This window comes from Falco peregrinus, chromosome 1 (genome assembly GCF_023634155.1).
Source record: "Falco peregrinus isolate bFalPer1 chromosome 1, bFalPer1.pri, whole genome shotgun sequence".
Classification (NCBI taxonomy): Eukaryota; Metazoa; Chordata; class Aves; order Falconiformes; family Falconidae; genus Falco; species Falco peregrinus.
The window spans coordinates 36,820,413-36,840,357 of NC_073721.1; the positions used below are offsets into that span (position 1 = coordinate 36,820,413).

A 19,945-nucleotide genomic window follows, 5' to 3' on the forward strand; every position below is an offset into this window, starting at 1 on the left:
TCCTCTCCTGGGCACATGGCTAACGTCCAATCTATAGTCTTACACAGATGAATGGAAGAGTCTGAGCTCTTAAGACTGTGAATCACAGCCTACACACATAAAGAAAAGTCATGCTTTTGTGAAGACTGTAAGCAATATTTTATAGTAGCCACATTCAGGTATTAGTGCTAAGTGTTGCATAAAAGGAAGAAATACTGCTAAATACCATCTACTTCTTTATCACCCCCTTCGGTTCAGGCAGAATCCTGTTTTCTCTCTGTGCTTTTTGTTTCTCAGTAGCTGTTTGTTTACAAGATGTTTGCTTTCAGTTCCTTTCTCTGTCAAAGAAACTGGGCTTCTATTTACTTACTGTTGGCTTCGCTTCCTTTTCTGTTCTTCAGGCACATGCTGCTCTAATTTATTTTATTCAAAATCAAGCAAAGCAAATGAGGTGAGATAAATGTATTCTTTTGAATGTTTCACAGAAACTCTGATTTATTTTCAGTGTAAATTAGTGTACTTGGCTAATATCATTGCTCTGCTATTTATTCCAAACCTTTGTTTTAGGCCTGCTTGACTGGTTGACTGGTCTCAGATGAACTCCCTTTTTAATTCTGTCCATCATTTCTTCAACAGCTTGTCTCTTCAGATCCGTAACTTCTTCACCTGTTCCGAAAATCAAAAAGCATATCATGTTCCAGATATAAATACAGAGAAATAGTACAAAGAAAAAACCACGTTAAACAGATAGCCTACTAATCAGCTTGCTTGCCATAAACAGTTACCATAATCATAAATTAGTTTTAATGATGAAACAGTATTTACGTATACAATGTACTTAGCTATACTCCATGCCTGCATGCGTGGGCATACTGCTCAGGTACTACCCAAATCCATGCTTTTCCTCAGTTTTATTGAAAATGGCAATGATAACCATAAAAATATAGGCTTACTTTTCTCCCCGTAAGTGGGCTGTTCACAGGGTCTTTCTTACATGATCACTATCTTATTCTTAATTTTTCCCACCAAAAAGAGGCACTTCACCTGATGTTGCATGCATCTATATACAGTAGCAGAACCCAGTAACCTCGTCTCTAGTTATCAGGAATTCTAGTTCCTGGATACAGCGCTGTTGGTGATCTTTGCTATCAGCTACACTGTCACAAGCTCTTCAAGGATAATATGCCAATCTACACACGCTGAGGATCCAGCCGTGGACTTTGCAAATGCCTGAAGAAGTTTGGACAGAAGGAGGGCCCAGATCCTGAAAAACGCAAAGCTCCTATAACAGTTTCGGAATTGCAAAAGTTTAGCGCTACAGGCTGAAAATACAGCCCCACTTCCACTGTACCTCTTCACCCTGGCTCAGCAGAAATTTCCCCAGCTTCACTGACACAGGACAAGTGCACAATGCCCCACACACGGCCTGCACGCAGCCCATCACAAGACTGCCGAACATGTCTTGTATTTCACATGGGTTTGAGAACCTTGCTGGAATGATACAGCAACATCTCAGACTGAACTAAAAACACGTTTAAAGAACACTGCATGAAGTCAGAGTGCAAAACTTAAATACCATGAAAGGAAATGGTTGCTTTCTCAAGAGACTGAGTATCAGGACTGCAAAATATTCAGATGAAGTGGGAAGCTGTGTGATGAACCTAAACAATACCTGTTAACTTATCAGTGTTCTGGATAATGTAACAAAAGACATTTAACATGCCATCCCAAAAAGAGGTGGGGGGGGGAAAAGAGTACTTAAAGCAAATACATGGAGAAATACGGCTGATGGTATTCAGAGCTGCAATGTTGTACCTTATATAACAGGAATTTTAAATAGACTTTCGCTCTCTCACTTGTCAGGGTACTATTGATGATTCATAGAAATGCAGTTTCTGTATTCTAAGCCTATTTAATGTCAGGCTTTAATTTCACAAACAGGCTGTTTCAAATATAAAAGCATAATTGGTGGTATGGGATAGAAACCACTCATTCTAAGTCCTTAACAAGGGTCAAAATAAGCCTCAAGTTGGATATAATAACAAGATCAAGACAGAACTTTCCACCTTTTTATATTTTTATTTTAGGAACAGCTCAACTATTAAGAGAAAAAGCAGTTCATATGTGATTGAAGAAAGGTCAGAACTCTTAAAGTTTGCTAATAAATAATGAAAAAATGGGGTGTAGAGAACTTATAGTGAATTTCATAGTACTTCCTGCAATCACTGTTTGTAACAGTCTCAACAAAAAGGTGTAATCAAAACATCTAGGATGCTTCAAGATAAGGAAACCTGATAAATAAAGGCAACATAATTGAACTTTTACTGAAATATAAGAGTGACTCTTCATCAGAGACCTCAGTACAAGGTCACTTCTCTGATTATTTTACCCAGACAAACAACTTTATTTCTCTCAGATTGGTAATGAGTTCCCAAAGGTCCCCGCCAGGACCTGCCCAAGTCACCTGATTCCTCAGTTCTTCACCTGAAAATGGGAGGGGTAATACCTCTTGTCCTTCACATCCTGCCTGTTGGTCCCATCCAACAATCCAGCAATAGTTACAGACCATGACAGTCTGCTAGCAGCAATTTTTTCTTTAACAGTTATATCCTATACCTACAATTTCAGCCAGGTTCCTTCCTGCAGCCCCCTTTGTTTAAGTGGCAGCAAATGAGTTAAGCAATTGACTACAAACTCCTGTTTCAGAAGGAAAGAGAGAAACAGCCAGAAAAACCTTAGTTATTTTACTGGCAATGCTTGTCTAACTGGCTTTGATTCTTCAGGCACTCATGTTCATTTGTAAATCTGTACTTGACTCCTGTTCTCAACCTACTAGGTTTCCAGCTTCCATTAACAACAATAAAATGCAATTTCAGCTGTTACTTTGCACGCAGAGTCACCTTAGTGCAAGATCCTGTTTTGTTTTAGGTTTTCAGTATTATTAAAGGATTAGCATTACAGTCAACTCTGAGTGGTAATTTCACAAGATATGAATAGAGGGATGAAAACTGAAGCATTTAACAAACTAGCTCTGTGGAGAGGCTTGGGACAGAAGAAATCACAAACAAGAAGCCATTTGAAAGTTGGAAACTTCCCTGTGTTATGCTGCATATAACCTGTTCTCTGCTTAATGCTTGTTGGATTTGTTCTTCTGCCTCTTCCAGATAACCTATGGTAGTGCAAAGTCCTGGACGTACTGTAGGTGCAGCTACATGCTATATTGTGTCCAGTTTAAAGCCACAGGCTGAGCCTCTAAACGCTGCTATAGTGCAACTACTACTGCCAGGGCGCAACTCAAGCTGCATGGAGTTGGTGTAAAAGCATGGGGCCTAAATTGGACCATGCTGTTCTCCCCATCCATTTACATCACCCAGCACACCACCATACCCAACTAAGTGCTTATCTTTACCCTCTCCCCAAGGGAAAAAACAGGAAAGATAACTTTTTCTGCCACATCAGTGAGGAAGATCAGCTCAGTAACTTATCTGATAAGCATTAGAGCCAGAAGCAGGAAGATCAGAACTCTTCAGTTACAGCAAGTGCTAGATCTTCCTTTAAGGTTTTTGATCTGCAGCTTCAAAGACTGTTCATACTAAAATCCATTTGGAAAAAGTATATTGGATGCTGATGAACAGCTCAGCTGTGGAGGCACAGGTGGCTACAGGGGCTGCATAAGTTTGCTGGGTATCCTGAGGCAGCTCGCAGTAGAATAGAATAAAATATTTCAGTTAGAAGGGTCCTACAACAATTATCTAGTTCATCTGCCTAACCACTTCAAGGCTGAACAGAAGTTAACGCATGCTATTAAGGGCATTGCCCAAATGCCTCAAATGCTGGCAGGCTTGGGGCATTGACCACCTCCCTGGGAAGCCTGTTCCAGTGTTTGACCACCCTCCCCATAAAGAAATGCTTCCTCATGTCCAGTCTGAACCACCCCCCGGCACAGCTTTGAACCATTCCCTCTCGTCCTATCAGCAATGAGGTCACCCCTCAGCCTCCTTTTCTCCAAAGTAGACAAACTCAAAGTCCTTAGCTACTCCTTACCAAAGCTACCACACATGTACCTGGGCTGCAACCACATTTCTAACCGCAAGGCAGATGAATATGCTGGGACATGGATAGCAGTAGTTAATGTTGACAGTTATAAGCATTTGTATCACTAGCTGTACGCACAGTTCATTTTCACTAGTTTTATCTGCAGTACCTAGTGAATAATCTGCACGACTTGAGAAAGGACAAGCCATACCTGACTCTTGCTGAGGAGGTTTCTCCTTCTTGCTCACGTTGGTGTTGGAGTGAGATCTCTTGCGAATCATTGACATAAGAGACCTTTGGGAAAAATGAAACTGCAGACTGTCATTCTGTCCTGTATTACACACTGTTAGAATGAACTTGAACATGACATACACAACAGCTTGCTTATACCTGATTATACAGCTAGTTACAAAAGACTCATTTAACAGTTCTTGAATGCAGATGTACGTTCTGAATTACCCCCCACAATGCCTCCCATCAAAATGCACCAGAGAAATCTATTTCTTTTTAACAGGCATTAGGCACAAATCAAAACACTCCAGATTTGAATATTAAATGACAGTGTCTCATTGTAACACATGACAAATTGAAGCTGCTCCAGCATAATAAGAGGAAAGAAGAGCTTTCTTCTTTTGAATATTGATAGCAAAGTATTAGGTATTCTAATAGATAGATATCAACATGAAGATATTGAATCTTCAGATATTGAAGTGAAGTATTATTCTTCAGAGGACACTTAAATATGGTCATCAGTATCTCCTCACCAACTACAAGTTTGTAATCTTCTTACGGTATCAAATAACTATCCTTTCACTATAGTCAAAATGTAAAAGTCCAGGCATAGAAATGATTCATCTTAAAGCCCAAGTATAAGCTCCTATGCATATCTGATGTGTCAGTGGGGCATATCACTCCCAGCTGAACATTGCTCCTTACAGAGCAGAGTGACCTCCCTGACAGAAAGGGTCAGAACTCTGATCCAGCAAAAAGCAACATTCAGCGCCTAGGCTCTGAAACAACCTCTACGCACATCACCATCACAGTGCATGAAGGAAATATTCTGATGTAGCTACTACAGGGCTTAAAATGAATTGTGTTACCTGTTTCAAAAATAAAAAAAAATAAAACAAAACACAAAAAACCAAACCCATACCACCACCACCCCAAGTTAATTCATGCTACACATTAGCAAGAAAGAAGCAAACAAGCCAAGTGAGTTAGCGGACAGAAAAGGAGCAAAAGGCGAAACACAATTGTTCAGAACATGTTTAGTTTAGATTTCTAAAAATAAAGCAAGATGCACAAAGGGATGAATTCTCCCTACTAATCATCTCTATCCATATATTAACACAGTAGTTAACAAGATTCCTATATGTAATTTCTATTAGGTTAGAAAGTGTCAAAGTCCATTTATTTTTAAAACCAAGCAGACAACATGAAGATCAGCTGAGTTCCTAAAATTAGCTAAACACACCTTAGGGCTTAGTTAATTAATTCAGGTCTAATGCCTGATACATCCTATATTGGTCATCCTCTTTTACAGTCCTTTGCAAAAATCAGACTTAATTTTGATAATTTCACCCAAAGCTGCTTGACGATGGGGTGGTGATTTTCTGGGATTTTTTTTTTCTTTTTAACTTACGAAAGCAATTGTGGGAACTCAATGGAGTCTGCATTTTCATCACCAGTATCTGACAGGAAGGGACACACAGTAACCCAACATAACCTTTGGTTCAAAGGCGTTTTCTTAGCAGTAGATTCAGACAAGCATTTCACAAATCTGCAATTACAGCTATCAGGTGAACAGAAAAAAATAACCTCTGAAATTAGAGAAGACAGGTATCCCTCCTACTGCAAAGTCACAGCCTAGACAACTGGTTGGGCTTGGCAAGGCAGACACTGTTCAGAATTGGTCAGGATGTTCGTCTGTTGGCAGGTGGGGCACAGAGCCTGTCCTGCCAGTAAAAAGCCCAAGACAGATGGAGAAAGCCTTTTTTTTCTTTAAAGACCCTCTTCCTGCTTGGGTGCAAGCTCATGTAATGTATTCTGCTTCAGCAAAGCATTAAAGCTGTGACTTTTGATTTAAGCACTTACCGTATAGGGTTAGGAGGAGGAGGAGGAGGAAGAGGAGGAGGGGGGGGTGGTGGTGGAGGTGGTGGAGGATTTTCAGACTGCTGTATTCGTTTTTGAAGTTCATCAACTGCACAAGAGCAACAAAACAAACTACAGTAAGTTCTTGGTTTCTCACATCTGCTCTAAAACTCTGATGGTTTAAACAAAGCAGCTACTAATTAACTAAAAAACAAACAACAAGAATAAACCATACAACTTCTAGGATATCACATTTTTGATTTCCTACCAAGAACAATGTCCTAGATGCACAGGATTCTCATTAAACCAGGTAGCTTCAATATGAGTTACTTTTGAAACTAAAATGACACTCTCCCTCATACAGGATCCTTCATATAAAATGACAGAGCATGGAAAAGTTTATCACATTCCGGCAATGGTCTATTTGAGGTTCCATTTGAGAATGAATTAAGAAGAGATGAAAGAAATGAGCAATTTTGGCTTCCAGCCTTATCTCTGTCTTGCTGATGGTGTGGGTTTTCCCCACAAAAATGGTCAAAACTGGGCAGTGATCAGAATGGATTCCTTCTCTCCTGTTTTCGTGTCAGACCTAAACTGTGAAAATTACTTTTCTGCACTTGAAATATTGTCAAATGCAGTCAACTGGGGAAGAGCAGATACAAAGAAAAAAAAGTCTTAAATTTCTTTTTGTTAGAACAATTTTTAGCAATTGTTCTGAATTATGGCAGAAGTACAGAATATGATTTCCAAAGTGGATAAGGTTCATTATTCTCATAATGATGGATTCAAATTAAAATTACAATCTTTAACATTTACTTTTAAACTTAAAAAGAAAAAAAATTAAAATCAACTAAATTGCTTTAAATTTCAGGTACAATCTTTATGCTGATGAATTCCTTCTGAAGGACAAACAAGCCTGGAAGAACCTATGTGCTGCCATCCAGCGAGACCTGACCCCAGGCTGGAGAGCTGGGCAGAGAGGAACCTGATGAAGTTCCACAGAGACCAGTGTAGGGTCCTGCCCCTGGGGAGGGACAGCCCCAGGCACCAGCACAGGCTGGGGCTGGCCTGCTGGGGGGCAGCTCTGCGGGGACGGGACTGGGGGTTCTGGGGGCAGCAAGTCGCCCGTGAGCCAGCAGTGGCCCTGTGGCCAAGGAGGCCAGTGGGACCCTGGGGGGCATGAGGAAGAACATGGCCAGCAGGTGGAGGGAGGTGATCCTCCCCCTCTGCTCTGCCCTGCTGAGGCTGCCCCTGGAGTGCTGGGTCCATACTGGGCTCCCCAGTTCGGGAGAGACGGGGAACTGCTGGGGAGGGGCCAGCGGAGGGTACCAAGATGGTGAGGGGACTGGAGCATCCCCTGTATGAGGAAAGGCTGAGAGAGCTGGGGCTGCTTAGCCTGGAGAAGAGAAGGCTGAGGGGAGCTCGTCGATGCCTACAAACATCTCAAGGGCGAGTGCCAAGAGGACGGGGCCAGGCTCCTTTCAGTGGTGCCCAGTGACGGGACAAGGGGCAACGGGCACAGACTGCAGCACAAGAAGTTCCTGTTGAATATGAGGAAGAACAGCTTTACCTGGAGGGTGACGGAGCACTGGCACAGGCTGCCCAGAGAGGCTGCGGGGTCTCCTTCTCTGGAGACATTCAAAACCCGCCTGGACACGACTCTGTGCAACCTGCTCAAGGTGAGCCTGCTTTAGCAGGGGTTGGACTAGATGAGCTCCAGAGGTGCCTTCCAACCCCAGCCACCCTGTGATGCTGTGAAAGAATCTGTTCCTTTCCTTTCAGTCACTTGACACGGAACGAAATATTTGACTACACGTAAGAGATTTACATATAGAATTCTCATAGATATGAGCCATAAAATCCCACCAGATTTGTTTAGCTAACTTCTTTTGTAGAGCTCTGAAGGCAGTACTTACCTTTTAAATATCTGGTTTTTGAAAAAAAGAAAAAAAGAAACACCTCCTAGACCCTCTCACATCAGCAGAAATTGTTTTCTCACATGTCAGTATGCAGGGCTAAATCATGTCTTTATTTTCACTGATGTCTTCTATTGCAAGACTGTTAAATGGCTGGGTAAGCTTGATAATTACGGGATGTTTTTGTACAACTGATACAATGTAGACTCCACAGTCTGATAAATCACTGTGCATCTTTGCAAAACAAAAACAACGAAAAAAGGAGGGGAAAAAAAGAGCAGAGTTGTCCCATTTTTTTAATTTTTAAAACTAGGTAAGAGGATACATTTTGATTGGGTACACATTTCGACTGTGTCTTTCACACAGAAACAACAGATATATATCTCCATCTGTAAGACTCAGGGCAATTTAACAGTACGTTACAGAAGTTTTGCAAGGTTATTCTTTCACAGACATTCTAGACAACCGTAGTTGAAGGCAGTTACTGTATTTTGTCTTGTAAAGCACAGGTCTGGATCTCAGCTACAAAAGCTGTTGCTTCTGGGGTCTCAAATGTAACATGTATAATTCTATTAGATGTGCACTCACCACTCACACCCCCCTCAATTGTCCCTCTAAAATGAGTTATTATATTATTTTACCTGAATGCTTTAGGTCTCTAGCTTTTTCTTCTGAGTTCTGACACTTAAGCTCTAGTTCCTTTTTATCTTCTTCCAAAAGTTCTAGTTGCTGTTTAAGACGACTAATCTCCTTATGCAGTGCTTGATTCTCTAGCTGCTCCTCCAATTCTTTGATCTGCAGTCAGCGAACAATAGCATTCATTACAATGAAAGGTATTTTCTTCCCTTCCTTTTGAGAAATAACCCATTAGGCACAGTTATTCCCGAAAACATGATTTAGGAGTGAACTGCAAGTCCCAGAAAGAGGACGAATTTTGAATGAGAGCTGGACAGATCTCTCTGAGAGATGTCAGAATTTCTATTATGATCCAAACTTGTTTTATCTCTTCTTCAGAATACGTCTTTAGCTCCAAAGTATTTGAGCTATAAGATGTTCCCTTTTTCTTCTTATAGTTTTTTTATCACGTAATTAGAATTTCAGAACATTTCTTCATTTGAAAGCAGAAGAACATTGACATTTTTGTTCTTTCACTGATTGTTTCCACTGACAGGTTGTTATTTAATCTCCCTTGTCGCAACTCATGCACATGCCAGTAGGTGAACTATGGAACATCTGCAGCACTGAGGCAGCATTCAGGTGCAGAGTAGCAATCACTTCCCCACTCCCTAAATATATACATTTTACTCTAGACTTCAAGAGGCCAAAGATGCAGAGGTTTTCTATAAACTGGCAATTATCCTTCCAAAACACTCATTCAGAAGCAAGTAAGATTACATATAGTCTTAGTATCACTGCGCTGATGAAAGCACTGGAACTGTCTACCTCTTCCTAGCATTACTCTATTAACAGAGTGGAAAACTAATTTTCAGGCTTTGGAGTGAAGCAATGGTGATTTCTCCCAGTTAGAGACTAATCTAGTCCTGTTTCAAAGAATATATTTGTTTAGATCCTAGTGCTTTAGACCCTATCATACCACTTTGCAGCATTCACCTAACATTTCCCTGCTCTAGTATGTCTGGCTCTTCCCCATGCAGTTCGTTAGCAAGTGGCCAGACTACTAACGTGAACTGCCCACCTCTCAACTCCTGGTCTTCTTAGCTTATACCCCCTCTAAAACACCCTTTATATTACTCAAAGTCCAAAATATTCTCTTGTCATCTCTTCTTCAATGGAACCTGACTTACTGCTTGTATTGCACTTTACTGGCATCCAGAATAAAATACTTAGCTAAACCAGAGCCCTCAGGCCAAAAAACTTACAGGTTTTGTACTCATGTCTACCAGTGACCCAGAAAAAGGGCATCACAACCTTCTCTGAAGTTCAGGTTTGTATTTTGAATTCTTATGGGGCACAAGAGCTCAAATAATTCCGAACATAAAAAATATGATACTACTTAAATTCAGGAGGGTCTCAAAGACTTCTGCATGAGATGCAAAGTAATCCTGTTTTACCTTTTGTTGGTGTTGAAGCCTCTCTTCTTCTAATGTGTGGGTTAGCTTAGCGTTGTCATCCAAAGCCTTCAAAAGCTGTTGATCAGGAGCAGAATTTTGCAGAAGCAATTGACTTTGCCTTTTCATCTTGTTTTGTTCAATAAACATCTGCCAAAACAAAACCCACCCCCAACAAAAACAACAGTTAAGCACAGTCTAATGCTACCCTGGGAAAAATAGCAACTGAAAAGAAAATGAAGAAATTAACATTGTGTTAATATATGGTAGGGATAGCGAGGAAGAAGGTGAGAAGGAAAGGGAAAAGTAGTTCGAGAATAAAATTTACAAGAGCTAAGCTCACACTGAAAGAAACCAGGTGTTTACTGATAGAACCACCCACTGCTACACCTCAATTATGCGCATGTTGGTAGCATTCAGAATTTAAACACGTCTCTGAATTTTGTTTCCTGGAAATGGGAACAATCTGGTCCCTATTCTGGGAGTTCCAGAGAGATTAAAAGAACTCTAGGTGGAGGAAAAAAAGGTCTGTGAATTCACAGGCTACCTCCTTAAACACACCTGCAAGCCTTGGCATAAAGCCCACTTCTTGTGAATGTTACTTGGATATGTGAATGATGGAGAGTCTTTGGCAAATGAATTTCAGTCCATGTCTGTGTAATCATTTCAGGGCAATTTCAGTCTTTTAGTTCTGATCCTTGTGTTCTTTCCTCTTCCTCAGTTATATTTTTGACGTGGGGAATGGATACATTGGGTGTGGGGGAAATAATCAAATAGTCTAGAGACCTGATATTTACAAAAATACCACACATTTCTCTAGTATTCACCTAAGAGATGCAGAGGCTGCCAGCACATGCAGTTTCCATAAGAAAGATCTGCTCCTTCCAGACTGTTCAGGAGCTCAGGAAAAAAAAGACTGATTCCTGCCAAAAAAAAAAAAATTCCTAGTGAATTTGTTCTGCATCTTGGCATCTCTTTCAGGTAGAGGGTTGCCCCCCCGGCAACAGGGGCTTCATCTCGAAAAACTCAGCTGAGCCTGTTCTTACAGCAGAAAGAGGGACCGGGTCATGCTGAGGTTTCAGACGAGTGCACAGATCAGCAAAGCATGCCACTTACAGCAGAAGAACAGAGAACAGCCTGAGAATGCAGACACTCCCTCCGACTGTAAAAACACTGTTGTACGGCACAGCAAAAGCAAGGCAATGCTTTAAGAATAAAGTATTTTAGACATACAAAAGTTCCATGGCTCTTTTCAGGTTCCCATACTATTTATTTACACACCCAAATTACGGATACAACATATGGTTTCTTTTCATCTGGTGCTACTGCAGTGCTACGTGATTTATTTATTTAATACAATTGGATTTTAAAGAAATATCAGCTGATGCAGATTTGTGGCAAGCATTCCATCCAGTGCTTTGCACAGACGCTTCAGTTGAGTCTTCTTAGCAAGCAGCTCTCTAGCTGTACATACAGACTGAGAAGCCTGCTGACCGTGCTGAACTTTTAACTCACAAAGCAGCCTGCTCGACCCTGCGTGCCAAGAAGAGTCAATTGATGCAGCCTTAATACTAAAAAAACCTACAGTGAACACTTCATTGGGCAAAGCTGTGCCATGAGGGCAAGGCAATAAAGGACTGGAAGTATTCGATGAAGAGGAAACGATGAACAGATTCTAGTACCACACTCTGTTATAAAACAAACAAAACCAAATTTATGACAAAACACACAGGCCACTGCGGCATGGTGCAAATGTGCACTGGACATCAGCTCCCTGTCACAAAATTCTGCCAGTCAAACCAATTATGTTTGCGTTACCTTAAATAAGGAGGGCTGTACCAAAAACAATTCAAAGGCAAGAGAAATTCAGAATCAAAGCTACCCACCCCAACCCATAAAGGTTTGCCTTTGTATTGCAATCCATCGATTTGTTTAACATTTTCTCTTCTTAAACAAAACAGCATGTTTGAAACATCACACTTTCAAAAGGCCTGTAAATCACTGCTAAAGAACTCAATACTGTCTCAAACCCTTCTGCTTTCCTGTCAAGTGAGTCAAAAGTTATTTAACCCTGATGGAAACATCTCTCTAGAAGCCACCTTCACCAAACGTCACAGTTTACCTATAGCAAACTTTCAACGCAAAGTGAAATCTTGGGTTTCATTTTTTTGGAATTTGAAAAACAGTTTGAGATGATAACTCCAGATTTTTGTTCCCCAAGTTTCTACCACTAAAACCAACAGAACAGAGTTGTTCCAGCCTGAGGGAGCAGAAAGTTGCCAAAACAAGAAGAAATCAAGTAGATCAACTTGATTTCTTCAGCTTGAGCAGATACTTCACCAAATGTAGAAAATTCATATTCACTTTGTTTCATGCTCTTCTGCAACAAAATCAAAAAAAATACTTTTGAAGACCTGGCTGAAAATCTTTTCATTCAGAAGTTTTCACATGAAGTATTTTCAATTGGCTTTATAAATTGCTTTCATGGTATTGCAAATATGTTCCTGCTTACAACATATGTAAAAGTGTTTTCACCACCCCAAAAAAATTGTTGTTTATAACTTAATGCTGTCATCAGACACATGGGAATCAGTTTCTCATGGGGAATCCCATCCATTTCAGAAGTTACTTACACACATGTCCTTGAAGTACCAGAATATTTTAAATGGAATGGAAAAAACTAGACAAGATGGCCATGACAGATAAAGCAGAAAGCAAGCTGGTGATGAACTGATTGCAAGTTTTTGAGAGGTTGCTCTGTGTGTTTGACAGGGGACAAAGAACCACCTTAGAAATTAATTCTAACTTAAAATTTAAAAAAATCAGTTCCTGCTTCAGCAGGGCAGAAATCTGTCTGCACAACCCTGAATATTAATTAAAGTGACTGCTGAAAGGGCAAAACAGCTACTAACAGGATTATTTGGACTAGGTGGAATTTAACCAATTGATGGATTAGTTCCGACTTTGCCACCTGCTAGACAATTATCTGCAGAGTATCCCAATCAATGCTAGAAATGTAAGTTGATGCTGAAGGAATCTACTGAAAACATGACTGCAACGAAAGGCAGATCACAAGGGACAATAGTTTGCTTACAGCTACCATTTAAATTTTAAAAATCTCCAAGTGTTGTTCAAAGCAGCTATGTATCTTTCCCCCAAGTTTACAAAAAGAAGCTCCAAAGTGCAGGAGATCTGGGACTTGGCCACTTTCCATCAGCAGAGTTTGCATAAGAATTGAGGAGGGGGAAAGAGAAGGGGGTGAAATCCTGAAAATAACAGACGTTTTTCCCTTGACCTTAATGGGGCCACACCTCATTCTCAGACCACTGCTCTAACCATTACCCTAAAGAGCGCTCGCTGCAGCTGTTTTTTGTTTACACCAGAGCTGGAAAAGGAATTCTTCCTCATTAAAAAAGTTAGAAAGCAACTCCATTAGTGTCAAGTCCCTGGGAACTCTGATCCTCGTTCAAATAATGTTCAGGGTACAACTGGATGCTTTCCAACTAACTCTTCTCCCAGGAGCAAAATGAGGCCAAAGGAAATGCTTTGATATCCATATGTTGCTACATTTCCACCTATACATCGTTTGGGTACTCGCTATGCGGGATAACTTTTTTGTCTTAGCTACAGTTTGAAGGGAGTAGAATGTCTCAATACAGCCGCACTGTTATAAGAAGGTAATCACTGGGTGCATAAAGTAAAATCTACATCAGTGGCAAATGCTATCCACTATGAATAAAACAGCAAAAGGCATGTTGCAAGGCAGAGTCAAACTCTGGAAGTCTCAAATAGAAAAGAGATTAAGATTAGTCAACTAAACAGTCGGCCCTGATTTCAATCCTTGGCAGCACTGCTCCATCCCCTACACATCCTAGTGAGACATATAGTAAGTCATCCTCATTGAGTGGTAACACGCTCATTTACATCTGTCATAGTTTACAGGAGCTGATGTCTTTCCCATTATGTGTACCCTAAAGCCTTATAGTCTTGTGTTCAGACCTGAAATAAGTCCCAAGAAAGGTAGGGTTAAGGTACTTGTATCTCCACAAAAGAACAGCCTGTTGGGAGGATTGTATGTAAAGGGGAGGACAGAAGTGATCTTGTCTGATTATGGCTTGACAGGGCACTAAATGGCTCTAAATTCAGGAGGTACTCAGTTTAAAATACCAGCTCCAGGTGTGGATTTTAGTTCAATGGCTAATCAGGAAAGATAAATATATATACTCTAACTCTGTAACTGCTTAACTGTACTGTATTATCAAGGACACCTGGGCTTGTGAGCTTCACTGCACATAAATATTACAGCAGGGAACAATAGCTAGTGGGGGTTTTTGATGGAAGAGTTGAGAAACAGATGTATCTTACTAAAGCACATTAACATGCCCATAGTTTGGACATTGACCTAGAAACGCTCCCTCTACACTCAGATTCAATGCTGCACATCAAGCAATGATATCAGCCTCATATGAGTTACAAATTCCTTATGGTTTAGTGGGTTCATAGGTGTCTGAAGAGCTACTCAGGAAAAAAGCTACGACAAATAAATAGGCTCTGCAGTTCGGGCACAATCCAGAAAACGTGCTTCAGCACATGTTTGATTTTAAATGCATGTGGCATTACTTGGATCTGAAAATGTTGTAGCTGGTGCTTATATTCCTCCCTGCCTAGTAACTGCTTCTATGAAAAGTAACTGTCACGTGATGTCAGACAGAAAGAGATTACCCAAATGGCTAATATCAAGGGCATGGAGGGCACAGGACAAGACTCTCTCTAACAAAAAACCAAACAATGCGAAGAGTGGAAAACCACAGCAATGCATTTCTGGCAGTGTACTTCATAGAGCTCCTCCTTCAGAGGAGCCAAAGACTAACCCTAGATAGATTTTCAGACTACTACAGAAAACCAAGCAACAGGATCATGAAAAAGGACACGTGCATAGTAATGGGCAACCAACAGTCACTCCTCTTTCTCCAGATAATTCATAATATTTTATGGTTAGTAGTTTTTGTTCAGCCCTGCATCCATTTTAGACTAATAAAAGATACAATGCAGTTGATTTGGTTACTTGGCTAATAGCCAGACAACTTCTGAAGGGACTGTTCCTAAAGAACTACAAGTTGTAGTATTAGTAAGTTTTGTGGCTCAGAAGACGAGATCTAATTTACTTAGAATGGGGGAACTGGAGTAGATGAGTTAACTGTATTTCCACAAAGGTGCTTAGAGCATGTGTTTTGAGCATGAGAAAACTGAATCCTCATCAGTTTTGTAACTTCCTTAAAAACACAGTATTATTTATTTTACCAGCCTGTTCTGTACAAAAGGATTTGTCAAACTACAGCACTCATTTTTCACTTATGAGACATAACTGCCCAAGGCCCAAAATAAAGGGAAAAAAAAATCACTATTGTAATTTATTTCTTTGTTTCCTGTAGAAAACCGTTTTCTTTTTGCCACGGCAGAAGTATATAACACTTCTATAACACTCACAGTCTTACACCAGACACTATCGAATATATTTAGAAACAGATCATATACCACATGAAAAAGGAGGAAAACTCTCCACTTTTTTTCCCAATAGATTAATTGCCTGAACAAAAAAAGAGAAGGGAGTAGGGGGGGAAAGAGGTAGACCAAAGAGATAGTTTCCTAGAGCGTACATCTGTTACCATTTCACAAGCCTGTTCTTGGGAAAAAGCTTGATGAAATATATTAGTGCTATATCATGCTTCAAAAGTGGTGACATCCAAGCTCAGGAGAATTCACGTACTAACCACTTATCATGTCTCTTTAATTATTATTCACAGTTTAGTCATCTGGAATGCAAATTAATTATCTTCAGATACCAGTCACTGTTGAACTATCCTTGGTAATGCACAGTGTGGTACTTGTAAGCACAGAGTTGCTCCACGAGTGCTGGTTTTGCAGTATGCACTCACAGATGTGGCATGCTAATGCAGAAGTCCTCACACATTAACCCTTAATAAAAGGTCACAAACACATCTGAGGAAGAAGAGTTCTTGGGGAGCTCACGTCATTGAGATAACCAAATCCACTGCACACAACCTCATGAGTAGTGTAAACATCTGTTAAGAATGACAATAGTTTTTCCTAAGTCTTCTAAAGTGATAGCCACCTTTTATCTTTCAATAAGGGAAGATTCAGTCCTAGATTAAGTAATGCAGCTGTGCACTGGCCCACGTATGGGATGCAGGCATTTTGAGGTAAACAAATGGCAAACACAACGTTGTGTAATAGTTACTTAGAAACACATAGACATGGTATGCTGGTTTAATGCATCCATAAACACTGAGAGTTGAAGGGAAACTCAAGGAAAAGATGAACGATTCACATTACAGATTCGCTTCCCTTTTTTAATCCATCTGGATCACAGTTCCTTTGAACCTCTCAGACCACAAACTATTTTACAGACAACCATAAACACTTGGGAAACCCTTAATTTTTTTCTCCAGTTGTATGTTTTGAGAGAAAGCCTACACTAGCCTCAAAAGTGAACGGAACCCCAACAAACCTGCTCAGCAGTTTGACACTTCACTTCTATTTATCCAAGATACAGAGGACAGAAAACAAGAGCTCGATACTAACTTTGAGAGCACACTGCCTCTTATCCAGGAGGTTTCCAGAGTAACTTTAGATGCAAAGGTTGTCCCCATGCCAGCACACAAAACAGTAACGAACTGTTCACTTGTAGTGGTTTTGGCTGGGGTAGAGTTAGTTTTCTTCATAGCAGCTGGAATGGGGCTGTGTTTTGGATTTGTGCTGGAAACAGTGTTCATAATTCAGGGATGTTTTCATTATCACTGAGCAGCCCTTGCACAGAGCCAAGGCCTTTTCTGCTCCCCACCCCACCAGCGAGCAGGTTGGGGGGCACAAGAAGTCGGGAGGGGGCACAGATGGGACAGCTGACCCCAGCTGACCCCAAGGATATTCCATGCCATATGATGTCGTGCTCAGCATATAAACTAGGGTCTCCCCTAGGAAGGGGGGATGGGGACGGGACGTTTCAGAGTGATGGCATTTGTCTTCCCAAGTAAACGTTACATGTGATGGAGCCCTGCCAGAAGGAATGGAGGTGGCTGAACACCTGTCTGCCCATGGGAAGCAGTGAAAAAATTCCTTGTTTTGTTTGCTTGCACGAACAGCCTTTGCTTCACCTTTTCAACTGCCTTTATCTGAAGCCATGAGTTGTCTCACTTTTACTCTTCTGATTCTCTCCCCCATCCCCCTCAGGGGAGGAGTGAGCAAGTGGCTGTGTGGGGCTTAGTTGATGGCTGAGGTTAAACCACAACATCACTTTACAAAATATTGTTGCAAGGCAGGATGTATGCTTAATAAACTATTTATGCCAGATTATTTTGTTAAACTCCTGGGATTTTTACATCCCTAAGACTTTAAATTTACTTCTCTCACTGTGTTCCTCCCCTTTTGGCTTCCTCTGGCTGTATGTATTGTATTTTGCTCATCTTTGTGAAGAGTGCTTTTCAGGGCTAATCTCTATATTACTGCAATGGCCTTCAAGATACTCTCTGCCTTCCTTTGTTTTCTTATAAACTGCTCCACAAAGAGCTGAGAGATCTTAAAGTGTCTCTTAAAACATGACACTAGAATTCTGGTTAAGCTTGCCAAGATTCCTGTGTTAACAACCCTGTTTTATTCAGGTAGGTACAGATTTTTCCATGTCCCCGCCCCTTACACACTCTATTTATTTAGTTCTTTTATGCAGAGTCCTGTACCTTTCACAATGGATTGTGACTCACTTCAAACCTTCTTTCTTTTTCCTTCCCCCTCTCCACACCACGGCTGACAATATTTACTCAGTTTCTTTAGAACCTCTACAGAGCATGAATTCTAATGTTTGAAGTTGGATCATTTTTGATTAATTAAATATATATTATGGTGGTGCCAGCAGCATGACTATAATTAAAGCTGTATTGGATTATTTTTTAATCAAAAGCTCTGATTTTCAAGTGTTCACTCACTCCTATATGTGCTTGCTCCCTCCCTCTTCTTGTCTTTCCTCTCTCCTCCATCTGTGTTCTGCTTCTGCACACACACTCACCCACCCATTATTTCTCACACCTGTACTCCCAATTGCTCACATTCTGTGGCAAATCCTCCTCATTTGTCAGAAGTGCAGGATGCAAAGGGCATCCCTCCAAAAAGCAGCCTGCACCAGTCACTCATCTGGTCTCCTCCCACCACAGCCTCAACGCAACCCCAGGAGGGCAAAGCTAAAAGAGGAAGGCACTCTATCGAGAAAGGGGTTAATCTGAATTCATGGGATAGCCCCCTGTGAAGGCAAGATTCAGATACCTCAGCCCCTTAGAAAGACAAGACATCCACCACCAAACAAGTCCCTTCACAGGCAGTAAGTCTGTATTTCAGGGAGCTGAAAGACACATCTAGGCTGTTTGAGATGTCACAAACACTAATACGAAACACTAAGATGTGAATTCTAAAGTCTTTGCCGTGACGCTGCAGTGACACCCATGTTACTCAGAGCCTATTTCCTTTCTCAAAGTGCTCCAAACAAGTCGAGCACAAAGCACTGAACATGCAGTGTTGCCCTTTACTGAAAGCTACTCCTTCTCTCATTACTGCACAGATTATCACAACCAACTATTGTGGGTTCTGCAAAAAACAAGCAAAAATCCAGCAGGGTTTTTGTTTTTTCAAGAAACATTTTATAGGGACAGAGAAAACACGGCTGATGAAAGCAAGCAGAAAATCCCTGCACATCCTTAGCATAATCCAAACTGTAAGCACCTCCTAGAAACCGCAGTTCGCAAAACACAGCTGCAACCTTGTGGCATGATCCATGTGAAAGGACACTCATACAACCTCACCCAAGCCTAAAGCTTTGTTGCTGTGGATGCAGTTGTGGTCTAGAGCCTATCTCTCTAATGTCTCAGGTCACTGAAGGGACACCATCAGTGTGAAACCAGGCAGTGATAGCAGATTTTTAAAGTGATTTGAAATGCTACTAGTTCCCCAAAGACAAATGAGCAATGTCTTTGTTGTCATGTTCCTATATTTTAAAAAACTTCCCAAAAATCTTTCTGAACAGCATGATACCAAAGGAAGAGGAGAAGCAGGTACACAAAAAGAAGACTAATGCAGGCCTGAAGCTCACTGTTGTAGTGACTCTGGTTTAGATGGGAGAACTTCACGGAATGAAAAGCCTCAACTGAAGAGCTAACACTGTCTGTCTACAACAACGGTAGCCCATAGTTTTCATGAGAGACAACTAATGACAAAAACCAAGAAGTACTTTTTTGCGCATAATCAATATTTTGCCTCAGACCTTAATAGCAAGACCAGCTTCCCTTGGGTACTCAGCCCCCTAAGCTGGAAGACAGGGATGAGGAGGAGCAGAATGAAGTCCCCACAGCCCAGGCGGAAACGGTTAGTGACCTGCTGCTCTGTTCACACATGCACAAATCTATGGGGCTAGACGGGATCCACCAAAGGGCACTGAGAGAGCTGGCAGAGGAATTGCCAAGCCTCCCCCCACCATTTATCAACAGTCCTGGCATACTATAGAGGCTGCAGAAGGCTGGAGGTCAGCCAGCGTGACCCCCATTTACAAGAAGGGCAGGAAGGAGGATCTGGGCCACTATGGGCCTGTCAGCCTGACCTCAGTGCTGGGGGAGGTTATGGAGCAGCTCATCCTTAGGGCCGTCATGCAGCACGTGCAGGACAACCGGGAGATCAGGCCCAGCTGGCATGGGTTCATGAAAGGCAGGTCCTGCTTGACAAACCTGATCACCTTCTATGACAAGGTGACCAGCTAAGTGGATGAGGGAAAGGCTGTGGATGTTGTTGACCTGGACCTTA

The 19,945-nt window shown here is 41.3% G+C and overlaps 1 protein-coding gene across 2 annotated transcripts in view; it reads right to left on the reverse strand.

Annotated features, from left to right (window-relative positions):
- SHTN1 (shootin 1) overlaps window positions 1–19,945 on the reverse strand; it is a 70,228-nt gene that overhangs the window by 14,571 nt on the left and 35,712 nt on the right. For both annotated transcript variants that reach the window (XM_055810861.1, XM_055810856.1), the window contains exons 9-13: window positions 10,094–10,240; window positions 8,663–8,816; window positions 6,109–6,214; window positions 4,226–4,308; window positions 536–645 (exon numbers count right to left, since the gene is read on the reverse strand). In XM_055810861.1, coding sequence (XP_055666836.1) covers window positions 536–645; window positions 4,226–4,308; window positions 6,109–6,214; window positions 8,663–8,816; window positions 10,094–10,240 — 600 coding nt within the window. The remainder of the gene's footprint in view (window positions 1–535; window positions 646–4,225; window positions 4,309–6,108; window positions 6,215–8,662; window positions 8,817–10,093; window positions 10,241–19,945) is intronic.